The sequence below is a fragment of the Podarcis pityusensis genome, assembly GCF_964106645.2.
Source record: "Podarcis pityusensis genome assembly, chromosome: 9".
Taxonomy (NCBI): Eukaryota; Metazoa; Chordata; class Lepidosauria; order Squamata; family Lacertidae; genus Podarcis; species Podarcis pityusensis.
The window spans coordinates 68,000,754-68,014,735 of record NC_138034.1 but is presented as its reverse complement, the minus strand read 5'-3'; the positions used below and the strand labels follow the sequence as shown (position 1 = coordinate 68,014,735).

Here is a 13,982-nt window from a genome sequence, read left to right as displayed (position 1 = left end):
AAAAACATGTTTAATGTTTTTATATATGTTATATATGCTGTCAAGAGTGGTTGGGGCAAATCAGTCAGATGGGCGGGGTATAAATGATAAAATTATTCTAATTATGGAATAGGATGTCCCTATTTTCACCGGAGAAATGTTGGAGGGTATGCACACCTACGGCTTGAGGTGAAACATGGTGCCCACATCTAAAGACAACATGTGCTGCTGACATAAACTAAGGACAGGAACAAGCCAAGATACAATAAAAATTTGCAAAATTGCTTTACAGGTCCTTGCAGCAGAAAAGAAAAATTTAGCATCAGTTTCTGTTAATGTTTGGTCTGTGTCAGCCAATGAGGCGAATGACCATACAGAATGGAAATAAAAGCATTTAAACACTGCAGCATATAAAAGTGTCGTATAATAGCAGTTAGTACAAAATTAAGATTTAGCACCAAGAAGTGTAAAAGCAATGTATAGAGGACCTGGGGGAGGTGGGGGTTAGTGTTTTCCTGACACAGAAACTTCACCAGGCAAAGCTCAGTGGAAGGAGGAGCCCATAGATGTGGTGCCAGCACTGAGCAGACCCTTTCTCTGTAGCATAGCAGTAAGCTTACACTGAAGAGTTTAAGAGTACAGTGGTACCTTGGTTCTCAAACGACTTAGTTGTCTAACAAATCGGCTCCCAAACGCCACAAACTTGGAAGTAAGTTGTCAGAGTTGCTTCCAGATCCTAGCTCACAGAGGATCACGCTAGCCAGCGATCATTAAATAAAAGTCTTTATTGAGTTACAGTTTCCATTCTCAAGCTGCTGCGTGCAACCCTACGTCTAATGGTTAGATCGGCGAAGCTCCATCTGAGTCTCCGCCCCTTGTACACCAACTTAATATCCTAGCCTTGCTCCACCTTTTCCGCCTGACTGTTCTTCTCTGGGTCCCTCTGCCCCCCGGGGTCTCTTCCTTCCGGGATTCCTCTGACGCTGACGCTGACCCCCCTGACTCTTCTCCCTCCTTTCGGCGGGCTTTAGGACCTGGCTCCCTTTCCGGGCTGCCTACTGCGCCACCTTCCTGTGCATTTGAACTTGGCACGCGCGCCCAACCTTCCACCTTCCGTCTGACCGTTTCTTCGCTCCCCGATGGAGGTGTGGCCACTCCTGACTCGTGCCCTCCCCCCTGTTGTGAGCTGCCAGCGCTTGATCCCTGGCGCCCTTCCTCTTCCCTGCTCTCTGGCGGTGACGCTGGTCCCGATTTCCAACTGCTCCCCTCTGAGTCCCCTCTGGCTCTATCTTCCTGGGGTGTCCCCCTAGGCTCCCCCCTTGCCCTGGCCACTGGTGCTCCTTTCTGTGAATCTTCTGATTCACTGGAAAGACTCGGAGATCTCGGGTCGTCGTCATCACTCATCTTTTCTTCTGCCTCCTCCCCCTCGCTCTCTGTTTCCTCCCTTGCCCTTGCCTCTGCTCCTGAACCCCTGACATAAGTGTTCTGCTTTGTGAACATTTTTTGGAAGCCAAATGTCCGACGCAGCTTCCGCTTGAGTGCAGAAATCTCCTGCAGCCAATCGGAAGTTGCAACTTGGTTTTTGAACCATTTCAGGAGTCGAATGGACTCCTGGAACGAGTTCAAGAACCAAAGTACCACTGTACAGGCCAGCAGAGACAGCCATTTTATCCAAGACTGTAGCTTCCCATAAACACTTGCAGATGCTGCAAGTGTCCCTATTTTCCAAGGACATCCCTGATTTAGAGAAGCCATCCCGGTTTCTGATTTCATCCCGGAATGTCCCACTTTTCCTTAGGATGTCCCTATTTTCATTGGAGGAATGTTGGAGGGTATGGAGTTATCCAACCCCCAAGCCAACTGAAGGCAATCCTGTGTAGGGAAGTTATTTTAAAATGCAGTACATGACATGAAATTTACTTTGCCAAAAATGTGTATATCAGGCAAAAGTACCGTATTTTTCGCTCCGTAAGACGCACCTGACCATAAGACACACCTAGTTTTTAAAGGAGGAAAACACACACAAAAATATTCTGAATCAAATATTGTGCAGTGGTACCTCGGGTTAAGTACTTAATACGTTCCAGAGGTGCGTTCTTAACCTGAAACTGTTCTTAACCTGAAGCACCACTTTAGCTAATGGGGCCTCCCGCTGCTGCTGTGCTGCTGCCGCCGCACAATTTCTGTTCTCATCCTGAAGCAAAGTTCTTAACCCAAGGTACTATTTCTGGGTTAGCGGAGTCTGTAACCTGAAGTGTATGTAACCTGAAGCGTATGTAACCCGTTGTATAGGGAAGTTGTTTTAATGTTTAATGTTTCATTTTGCTTTTATATATGTTGGAAGCTGCCCAGAGTGGCTGGGGAGACCCAGTAAGATGTGTTGGGTATAAATATTAAAATTATCATTATGGAATGGGACGTCCCCATTTTCATCAGAGAAATGTTGGAAGGTATGCACTTGGGCATTAAAATCCCTACCTTATGGGGGGGGGGATTCAAGACTCAGCTCATGTGTAAATTGACTCTAAGGCTGCAATCCTATCCCAGGATTTGTTTGGGGGGTAATTCCTTCCCCGTTCAAAGAGAAAAATCCCTACATTTAAAATCTGCACCTGTTATGTTTTCCTGGGTGCTGAAACATACGTGCAGGAAGTTGCATAAGACACAGACTGAAAATCTAAGAACAGGAAGATGCAATTCCTCTGGGTGCATTTTGTTCTTATTAATGCCTTTTCTGGCCAAATTTGAAAATGAGGTCGCTGGAAAGAGGAATCAGCCCTCTCGTTTTGTGTGTAGGCGTATCCTGAAATTCCTACGCCTCCTTCCTACCCCCAGCTTTTTAAAATCCAGCTTCCGCCTCTGCTGCAACGACAACCTGCTTTCGCAAGGACTCGGACTTCCTTGTTCCAAAAGCAGTTGTTCCATGGAAGCGATGACATAATCTGGCAAATCTGGATTACCCAGATTGCAAAGAAGAACAGAAGTTACGGGCTGCGTACAATACTAAGCTAATACTAATAAATATCTGATAGATAGATAGATGATAGATAGATGATAGATAGATGATAGATAGATGATAGATATAGATAATTTACGGTCGGAAACCAGCTTATAAAACACACTTGGGGGTACAATCCCAGAAGGAAAACAAACATTTAAAACCATGTACAACAATAAATTTAAAATTTATAAGTGCGATAAGCATATAGACACTTAAAACTTTAAGATAAGCTACCGCAGAGAGATGTCCCAGAGTCAACCGTGGAAACAAGTTTGGGGATTTTCTTAACAAACTATTTTGGGTTGGGGGATGGTCTGCACCTACGGATATGTACGCAGAATCTGGCAATCATGCGGGTTGTCTTATGATCTTTGACTAACAGGAAAAGGTCAAATTTTTAACTATCTGATAACTAATCTGATTAATATCTAATAACTATTGCTAACTAATCTGATTAATATCTAATAACTATCTAATAACCCCATATAGGGTTGACTTTGCAAATGGGCCGGTGGAATCTGGTCTGTCAGGGAAAGTGGGGCACTGCCCCACCACTGTTTTGATTCCTCCTAGTCCACCTGCCTGCCTTCTGGTCCTGCAATAAGTAACCAAACAAACAAACCCCTGTGTTGCAAAGAGAACGTCAGCAATGTCTAGGCAACACAATGACCATATACATACGTAATAGACAATCTTTATAGAATTCCTTCAAACCATAACAAGTACAAAATGAAATCTTTAGTCTCAAAGTCCCCGAAAATCTTTAAATGAAGCGAGGTACCAAACTTTGTACGATGAAAGACAAGCTGTGAAGCTTTGTGTATTCAGTAGATATGATGTCCAACACTGAACAGTGATTCCGGATACTGACTACTTCTTTTTTTTAAAATGGTATTTATTAAAATTTCAAAAGAAAGAGATCACATTAATAAGAAAATTAACAATAAAAAGAAAAATACAAAATACAAAGTACAAAAAAAAAAACAGTTAAAAACAATTCCATCTTTTCATCACTTCTTTTACGTTTACTTGTTTCCCGGACCTCCTCATACCTCCCTCTTTTGTATTCCAATTCAGTTTGTTAGTCCAGCAATTCCTTTCCCTCCTTTTTAATCCTGATCTTTAATCTTGATGTATTATAACATTAAATTTTTACCTATTAAAAACAAATTTTTCCATTTTTTACCATTACCGCTAGAAATCGTTTAACTTCAATCCGTCATCATTCTAACATTCATTGATTTTACAATATTTCTGTAAGTAGTCTTTAAATTTCTTCCAATCTTCTTTCACCGACTCTTCTCCCTGGTCTCGGATTCTGCCAGTCATTTCCGCCAATTCCATATAGTCCATCATTTTCATCTGCCATTCCTCCAGTGTGGGTAGATCTTGTGTCTTCCAATACTTTGCAGTGAGTATTCTTGCTGCTGTTGTAGCATACATAAAGAAAGTTCTGTCCCTCTTTAACACCGATTGGTCGACTATGCCCAGGAGAAAGGCCTCTGGTTTCTTCAAGAAGGTATATTTAAATACCTTTTTTAATTCATTATAAATCATCTCCCAGAAAACCTTAATCCTTGGGCACGTCCACCAAAGGTGAAAGAATGTACCTTCAGTTTCTTTACATTTCCAACATTTATTATCGGGCAGATGGTAGATTTTTGCAAGCTTAACTGGGGTTATGTACCACCTGTATATCATTTTCATAATATTCTCTCTTAGGGCATTACATGCCTTAAACTTCATACCTGTGGTCCATAACTGTTCCCAGTCAGCAAACATAATATTATGTCCAACATCTTGTGCCCATTTAATCATAGCAGATTTCACCGTTTCATCCTGAGTATTCCATTTCAGCAGCAAGTTATACATTCTTGACAAATTCTTAGTTTTGGGTTCTAACAGTTCTGTTTCTAATTTTGATTTTTCCACCTGGAAGCCAATTTTCTTGTCCAAATTGTATGCCTCCATTATCTGATAATAATGAAGCCAGTCTCGCACATTATTTTTTAGTTTTTCAAAACTCTGCAGTTTCAATCTATCTCCATCTTGTTCTAAAATTTCCCAATATTTCGGCCATTTGACCTCCATATTGAGCTTTTTCAAGGCTTTCGCTTCCATCGGTGACAGCCACCTTGGGGTTTTATTTTCCAATAAGTCCTTATATCTTATCCAAACATTAAACAAAGCTTTCCTGACAATATGATTTTTTAATGCTCTATGTGCTTTGACCTTATCATACCACAGATATGATACTGCAGATACTGACTACTTCATAAACCCATCTTATTTCGAATGAATGTTTTACATGAGCACTGTTCCACAGCATTTGATATTTTCATTTACATACATTCATTCGAAATAAGATGGGTTTATGAAGCAATTCCATATCCTCCCATCACGCTGACGAAGAATTCTACAAAACAGTAGTCAATATCCGGAATACAGTAAACTTCTTTCTTTTTACATGAATAAACAGAAAGTAGCTGAAATGTTGAAACGCTGTTTATTTATCAGATGGTAAACAGCACTCAAGACCTTTTATTGATGACATGAAGACTAGTTGTAATAATGAGTTTTTATTTGATGTGATTATTCTCCCTCTTTGCAGTTACTTTACTAGGTATTTTGCAGATTCCTGTCTTCATTTATATTTTTTACATACTTGCTATAGAATTATAATAATGAAAACTTGCTGGGGGGAAACTCTATGAAGTAGCTAAATTAATATTGCTTCTCTGGCCAGAATATTTATAGAACACCCTTCAAAAAAAAATTCTCAGCCCACTTTACAGTTAAAATTCTAACCAAGTATTAGAAAGGCAGTAGTGATATATGAACAAGAATCAGCAAGAGAAAATGGATGAATGAAGGAGAAGCAACACAAAAAAGGTAAATCAACAAGTACATTAGTATTTAGAGGATAAAAAGCAGGAAAGGTATAGAGCTAAGTGCTCGATTTACTTCAGGAAGTAAATAAATTAATAATAATAATAATAATAATAATAATAATAATAATAATTTATTATTTATACCCTACCCATCTGGCTGGGTTTCCCCAGCCACTCTGGGCGGCTTCCAACAGAATATTAAAATACAATAGTCTATTAAACATTAAAAGCTTCCCTAAACAGGGCTGCCTTCAGATGTCTTCTAAAAGTCTGGTAGTTGTTTTTCTCTTTGACATCTTAATTACTATTGAGAAAATGGAGAGCAAAAAGTAAACATGGGAAGAAGTATGGAGCTAAAAGTGATGGCTTTCAAGGAAAATTTGTCTGGAATGGTTAAAAACACACACACACACACACACACACCATTCCATTATTCCACTGGCACCTTTCTGGCAGTTAGGAGATGGGAAATGATTTATTTGAAATTACAGTGGCGTGGGAAAGGAAAGTGAAAGGAGCAGGAATTTCCCCAGGGGATGTCAGAAGTGGGTGAAGCTAGCCAATAAATACTGGCCTCAAAGCTCTCTGACTCCACCACACAGCACATTTCCTCCTCTCACAGCAGCGGCAGCAGGAGCAAGAGCAGCAAAGATGATCCAGAAGTCCTGCCTTGTAATCTTGATACTTGTCCTTTGCACAGCTCTCATACAAGGTAATATTCTTTTGCCTTCTTTTCTTCCGTATGATATTACATTAACTTCGCCTCCTTTTCTTCCATATAACATTGCATTAATTGCATCTTCTCCGCTTCCACATTTTGCAATGCAATCATAATGTGGTAATAACGTTGACTAACGAGGAAAGCTCATAGAACAATAGAGCAACAAAGTAAAGATAATGGGTGGTGTTCAACTATTTTTTTTACCATTGCAATTAATGGACCTGACTTAGTCGAGTTTATCGATTACAGTGGGCCAGTTTGGAGTAGGTAAATATCATACAATGCTGTCAAGCAGGGAAATTGGATAGTACAGTGGTACCTCAGGTTACATATGCTTCAGGTTACATACGCTTCAGGTTACAGACTCCGCTAACCCCGAAATAGTGCTTCAGGTTAAGAACTTTTCTTCAGGATGAGAACAGAAATTGTGCTCCGGCGGCGCGGCAGCAGCAGGAGGCTCCATTAGCTAAAGTGGTGCTTCAGGTTAAGAACAGTTTCAGGTTAAGAACGGACCTCCGGAACGAATTAAGTACTTAACCTGAGGTACCACTGTACAATATAATGATGACTATCACCACAATAGCGTTGTCAAACTGGGAAAGGTCTTGCTGCATTGGGGAGCCTTGGGACAGTCTGTCGCTCTACCAAATTAAACTGTGGAATCAAAGAATTGTAGAGATGGAAGGGACCCTGAGGGTCATCTAGTCCAACCCCGTGCAGTGCAGGAATCAATTACAGATGGACACCCAACCTTTGCTTAAAAACCTCCAAGGAAGGAGAGTCCACCACCTTCTGAGGGAGTCCATTCCACTGCAGAACAGCTCTTACCATCAAAAAGTTATTCCTCATGTTTAGTCGGAACCCTCTTTCTGGTAATTTGAAGCCATTGGTTCGAGTCCTGCCCTCCAGAGCAGCAGAAAACAGGCTTCTATGTGACAGCCCTTGAGATATCTCCACTTAGTCTCCTTTTTTCCAGGATAAACATACCCAAATCCCTCAATCCCTTCCCATTCGTTGCTCTGTCTGAAACACCCCGCTGAAGAGGTTTCGAAGGAAAGCCTCCCCTCTCACATCACACCCGCAACCCTGTAAAGTTATATTACGACTGAGCGTACCCGAACGTGTAACTCAAGGGTGACATTCTTCTGTTGCAGGAATGCCAACTACCAGCAGAGGGCGTTGCCTCTGTCGAACAAAAGGAATGATGCTGAGCTCTGTCCCTATTCAACGCGTTGCTGAAGTTGAATTTCACCGGCCCAGCAGCAGCTGTGATCAGGAGGAACTGGTGTAAGTAGTGGATGCTGGTTCTACTCCAGAAGCCTTAACATTTGTGTTAAGTTTCCTACTCGGGGTCAATGCTATTTTGCTACTCAATGCAATACAAGTAACTATATAAAACCCTAAGGAAGTTGTGTTGATCTAGAAGGGCAGGGCAAATGCCTTTATTTTGGAGCAGTCCAACTGCCACGGAAGGATAATAATAGTAGTCCTGTTTCTAATTTGCCCTCAATTGCTTCTTTGCAGAGTCACTTTCAAGAGAAACGAGCGCAAGAGGTGCCTGAACATTAATTTGGAGCAAGGCCGTCGTATAAAGGAAGTAAGTGAGACCAGAATAAGTACAGTGGGTTGGGATGAGACAAGATAACAGGGTGGCTGTGTTGGTGGGCTCCCGATACCTCATCCACTCTGGCCACAGATAAGCGTCTTGTACTCACCAGGTATTTTTCTTTGCTTCCCTTACAGGCAATTATGAAGAAGAGGAAATGAAGATTGTTAGAGACTGAGAGAGGAGAAGGCAGAGAAAATATACCGTATTTTTTGCACCATAACACTCACTTTTTTCCTCCTAGAAAGTAAGGGGAAATGTCTGTGCGTGTTATGGAGCGAATGCCTACGGGTGGTGGTGGGGATCTGCTGCAGTCGTGAGCAGAGGATCCATGGTTCCCCTTCCTTCCCTCCTCCATGGCTTGCTTTGAAACAGCAAAGCGGGAGAAGAGCCGCTGAGTGGGGAGGAGAGAGGGACAGAGAGCCTGCTTGCTTTAAAGGAGCAAAGCGGGAGAGGAGAGGAGCTTTTCCCTCTTATACCCCTCTTCTGCATTATTAACAGCATCCTTCTCCACCCACCCCATGCGTGTTCCTTGTCCCTTGAGTGCTTTTCCTTCCCTCCCCACTTAAAACGTGGTTACAAAGCACGGATCTACATGGATCCTCAGGATTTTTGCACTGGGTCACCCCAAATTCACCATCAGATCACATAGCATGTCCATGGCTACAGCTTGCACCAAAAAAATCACACACCCACTGTTGCCTGGGGCCGCAGCATGAACCACAAAAATCATACATCCGCTGTTTCGTTTAGAATATTTTTTTTCTTGTTTTCCTCCTCTAAAAACTATGTGCTTGTTATGGTCGGGTGTGTGTTATAGAGCGAAAAATACGGTAATTGGGCATCTGGTTACTGAGGTAGAGAAGTCATGAGGTTCAAGCTTCTTTTGGACAAAGACATCAACCATTTCTCCTTCAGGAAGACGACCTGACAACCTTCTAAAAGACTGACTTTCTGTGGACCACACAGTTTGAAAACTCCCTGACCTAAGTGTTTAATTGGCAGGATTCAGTCTAGTATAAAGCTGCCGGAATTTGAAAAGGAGCTTTTCCCATTTAGTTTCTTTCCCTCAACTTTCAGGTCAATAATTATGTGTTACCACGGGAAGAAACAAAAAAAACTGAGAAAGCTAGAGGACAAATACCGTAATTTCATATTGTAAAGCCCTGAATAGCTAAAAAAAGCTATGTGAGTGGAAGACATTTGGTACTCATTGTTAAACTTAAAAGAATAATGTTTTCTTGCTATCTTGTTGTTGTATTCTGCTCCTTGCTGGGTCTTGAATACAGGCTTAGCACCTGTACATTTGTAAATAAAAATATTTTTGTTTTGTAACAAATCAGCCAGTGTGTGTTTGTCCATTCGTTCTCTCTCTCCTCGAAAGTAAACCTACAGGAGCTGCCATTCAGCTCCCAAATCAAACTTCAGCAACACAAATAATATTCACACTGAAGGAGGTGAGGACAGGTGACCCCACCTAGGCCCGAAGTCACCCCCCCCAACTAGGCCTCAAAACTGTCCAAAATGCCTTTTCTCTCTTCTAAAAATCCACAGCTAAAGTTTTCCTCACAAGATGCATAGGCAAAATGTTACTCTTTTATCAGTATGAGAGAGCTTCAAAAAGGCTAATGAATAGGCTCTGTCATTGCCAAGAATACTCAGGCCTGGGAACTGACTCTTATCTCATTCGGTTGTAACACATCTTGAACACGCTGAACGCAAGGCTCCTCGACCCCCATTGGCTTCTGACCCCATTGCTGGGAAGGGCGCCAAGAGTCCAAAAGAGTCCCAAGACAGGAGCTTTCTGTTCATGCTCAGGGGAACTCATGAGGCAGGACTCTTGAGGAGGAGGAGAAAGGGGAGGGAACTGGAGGGAATATATGCTCTGTGCAAATGCCTGTGAACTTGTGCTTGTTTTATGAATCTATCACACTTGCTCCTTCTACCAGCCGGATGGTAGAAAAAGGCTACAACACCATGTACAGTGGTACCTTGGGTTACATACACTTCAGGTTACAGACGCTTCAGGTTACAGACTCCGCTAACCCAGAAATAGTACCTCGGGTTAAGAACTTTGCTTCAGGATGAGAACAGAAATCGTGCAGCAGCGGCGCGGCAGCAGCAGGAGGCCCCATTAGCTAAAGTGGTGCTTCAGGTTGAGAACAGTTTCAGGTTAAGAACGGACCTCCAGAACAAATTAAGTACTTAACCCGAGGTACCACTGTATTTAAAACACATGGATTCCCCCAAAGAATGCTGGGAGTTGTGGCTTGCTAAAGGTCTTGGGAACTGTAACTTTGTGGAGGTAAACTACAGTTATCAGGATACTTTGTGCTTTAAATGACATGGATTTGTGACATCAAATTCCCTACAAACACAGGAATGGGGATATTGTGTGGGGGAGAGAGAGGGAAGGACTCATTTCCTTCGTGTTTCAGACAAAATACAGTTTATGTCCCAGAAACCCACATGCCTCTAATTCCCAGTTCCATGCATACTTGGCTGGAAAGCCCATCTACTAAGATGATATGCTTTGAACTGCAAGGCACGTGTCTTTAATTGCAATTACTAAGCAATAAAGTAGGCCCTGGTATTCAGGAAGGTTAGCACCATATAACCTGACTGATATATATACATATAGGGCCATCATGGTGTTATGGCTGGGCTTAGGGTAGAGATAGCCAGATGCAAACCTTCAAACCAGGAGGTTCACTTAAGCTTCTTTCTCTCTCTCTCAGCCATGTTTGAGCTTCCTAGAGGAATGTGTTACGCAAATTACGGGGGTGGGGGGCACATCTTTAAAGTTAAATGTTACACATATTATGCCTGAATGTATCCTTTCAACTTGACAGCTCAGGGAAGTTACCTAGCTTTAAAAAATAATATAAAATCATCTCCTTTGCCAGTTTCCTCCATTCCAAAGCTATTTTCCCCTTGAAAAAGGACTCCAGGAAGTGTCCAGAGGTGACAATTGCTGGGCTCATTGTTAGCCAAATCTCATCACCTGACTTGCCTCAGGCTTCAGACGTGCAAAGGAAGTTCTATTGTAGGTGGGTGGGAACTTAAGACATATTTGTCTATGCTAATCTTATACCTGAGTCTTGCCCTGCCATGTCTGCCTATGCTAATCTTGTACCAAGGACTTCTCTGGACATGTTTGCCAAGGTTAACCCCTCCCCTTTTGTGACATGTCAGTGATGTACCAATGATGTAGCAATGATGTAGTACAAACTGTATTCTAGGATAGGGTGGGAAAGTTTTAAAAGTCTTTGTCACCCCATCCTCGGGGTTCAAATTTGCTCTTTGAACCTATTGTGCAATAAACTTTGGTCTACAGCTATTTGCTCCGGTTGGTGGCTGGACTCCTTCCTTTATTCCGCAAGGACCCGCGGGCTCTGCCCGACGAGCTGGGTGACTGAGCAGCCTCACACCTATATTTTTCCGTAACAAATATGAAAAATAGGCCTTTTGGATCAAAGCAGCATCCTGCTTTGCCAGAGAAATGCCCCCAGAAAGCCCACAAGCTATCTCTGTCCCAATATTCAAGGCCATTCTGACTCTGGAAATGGTGCTTCTGCTTTGCAATTATAGCCAATAGCCATTGACAGAACTAGAACCACATTGGGACCTGTGGCCCTTTGGGTGCTGCTGGAGTCTGGACTACAACTCCCATCATCCCCGACCCTTGTCCATGCTGGTTGTGCCTGGTGGGAGATGCAGTCCCAAGATGTCAGGCATGCCGCAGATTTACCCACCTATGATCGAAATCCTCCATGAATTTGTCAAGGATGTGGGCCTTGACAGAGGAGCAACATAACTGGACATCGCATGCCCTGTTGGTGGGCAAAATACACTTAAAGTCTCCCTATCTTAGAGGATGGGCTGTAGCTCAGTCGGAGAACATCTGACTTGCATGCAAAAGGTCCCTCTTTCAACCCCCAGAATAATAATAATAATAATAATAATAATAATAATAATAATTTATCCCCAGCCACTCTGGGCGGCTCCCAAACGAATATTAAAAACACAATACAGCATTAAACATTAAAAACTTCCCTAAACAGGCTGCCTTCAGATGTCTTTTAAAAGTAAAATAGTTGCTCCAGGGGTCAGCAAAGTTTTTCAGCAGGGAGCTGGTCCACTGTCCCTCAGACCTTGGGGGGGGGGGCGGACTATATTCTGAAAAAAAAAATGAACTAATTCCTATGCCCCACAAATAATCCTGAGATGCATTTTAAATAAAAGGACACATTCTACTCATGTAAAAACACGCTGACTCCCGGACCGTCCATGGGCCGGATTTAGAAGGCGATTGGGCCAGATCCGGCCCCCGGGCCTTAGTTTGCCTACCCATGCTCTACTAGGTAGTGCTGGTAATGTCAGTTGCCTGAAACCATGAAGAGCTGCTGCCAGCCAGTGTAGACAATACCGAGGTAAATGGACCAATGTTCGGCTCAGTATAAGGCAGCTTTCTGTGTTCCAATATTCCTACCTCTTCCCTCCCTCCCTCCCCCACCCAATTTTATCATCCAGTTCTTTCCCCACCTGGCAAGGTGAGCAAGACTCCAGGTGACTTGCACAGCAGCTGAGTGAAGGGAGTGGATATCGGAGTGATGTTTGAGTGGTTGGGTGCAGAGGAGTGGAGGGAGGAGTCATCCAAGGGGAAACCCCCCCAGAAGAAGACTCAGTGTGTGGTCAGAGGGCAAAGAAGTGAAGGAAGGTGAGGACAGGTGCCCCACCTAGGCCCGAAGTCACACCCCCCCAAAGCAGGCTCAAAGCTTCTCAAAGCTTTTCAAAATCATTTTCTCAGCAGCTAAAAGGCATTAGCTAAGCATCAGAAACATTTCGCTCTGCTGTAACAAAGGTCGCTTCTCAGGCTAGTTGACCTTGCCAAATAGTACATTCAACTTGCAACTTTTCTTTCCGGGAACTGTGCCAATAGAGCAAGAGAAAAAACATATCTGAACACCCTTGGCTTCTCACCCCCCCCCTTTCCTGGGAAGAGTCCCAAGACAGGAGCTTTCTGTTCATGCTCAGAGGAACTCATGGGGCAGGACTCCTGAGGGAGGAGAAAGGGGAAGGAACTGGAAGGGGAATATATACTCTGTGCAAATGACTGTGAACTCGTGCTTGTTTGTGAACTATCACACTTGCTCCTTCTACCAGTTCATGGATGGTAGAAATAAAGCTTTTTCTCCAAAACTATTCCTTGAGTGTCTGTTGACTCCCATCTCCCTTTCCCAGGCGCAATATTTTTCCCACCCGAGGGCAAAGCCTCATAAGGCTACAGAAGGACCAGACTGGGAGGTATTGGAAGCTGAAGAGGCAACGGGGTTTAGTGAGGAGGAGGAGGAGTCTGGGACAGGGAGCAGTTCAGACTCTGAGGCTGGAGAGGAGGCTGGAGAGGAATGGGGGCCAGAAGGGCAGGCTGCGGAAGAAGCCAGGGAATCTTCCCCCTCCTGCTACGACCAGCTCCCCTCCCCCCTGGTCTCCCAGAACAAGAGGAAAAATGAAGAGGGCAGAGGAAGGAGAGAGAAGGCTCCCAAAAACTCAGTGGAAAGTAGTGGGGGAAGCATTGGAGCAAGCTGGGAGCAGCCTTGTGTGCTTCTGCTGCCAGAGGCAGCTGCTTCACCCAGCCTCAGCTGTGGGCCGGCTCCACAATCAATGTGACGGTTGGGAAGGCTGAACCAATCTGGTGAATGAGGGCCAGTCCCATCACACAGCAGAGTGAAGCAACCTGCACAGTTTCATCACGGCAGGAGCCGTCCTATTTTCTCGTTGTCA

General features: G+C 43.5%; 1 protein-coding gene across 1 annotated transcript; it reads left to right on the top strand.

The window, feature by feature from the left end:
- The first annotated feature begins 6,428 nt into the window (after nt 1–6,428).
- On the top strand, nt 6,429–9,540 carry CXCL11 (C-X-C motif chemokine ligand 11). Its single transcript, XM_081021313.1, has 4 exons — nt 6,429–6,583; nt 7,747–7,879; nt 8,117–8,189; nt 8,336–9,540. Exons 1-4 carry the CDS (start codon nt 6,523–6,525, stop codon nt 8,357–8,359), a joined length of 291 nt encoding a protein of 96 aa, XP_080877439.1. The 5' UTR covers nt 6,429–6,522; the 3' UTR covers nt 8,360–9,540.
- The last annotated feature ends 4,442 nt before the right edge of the window (nt 9,541–13,982 follow it).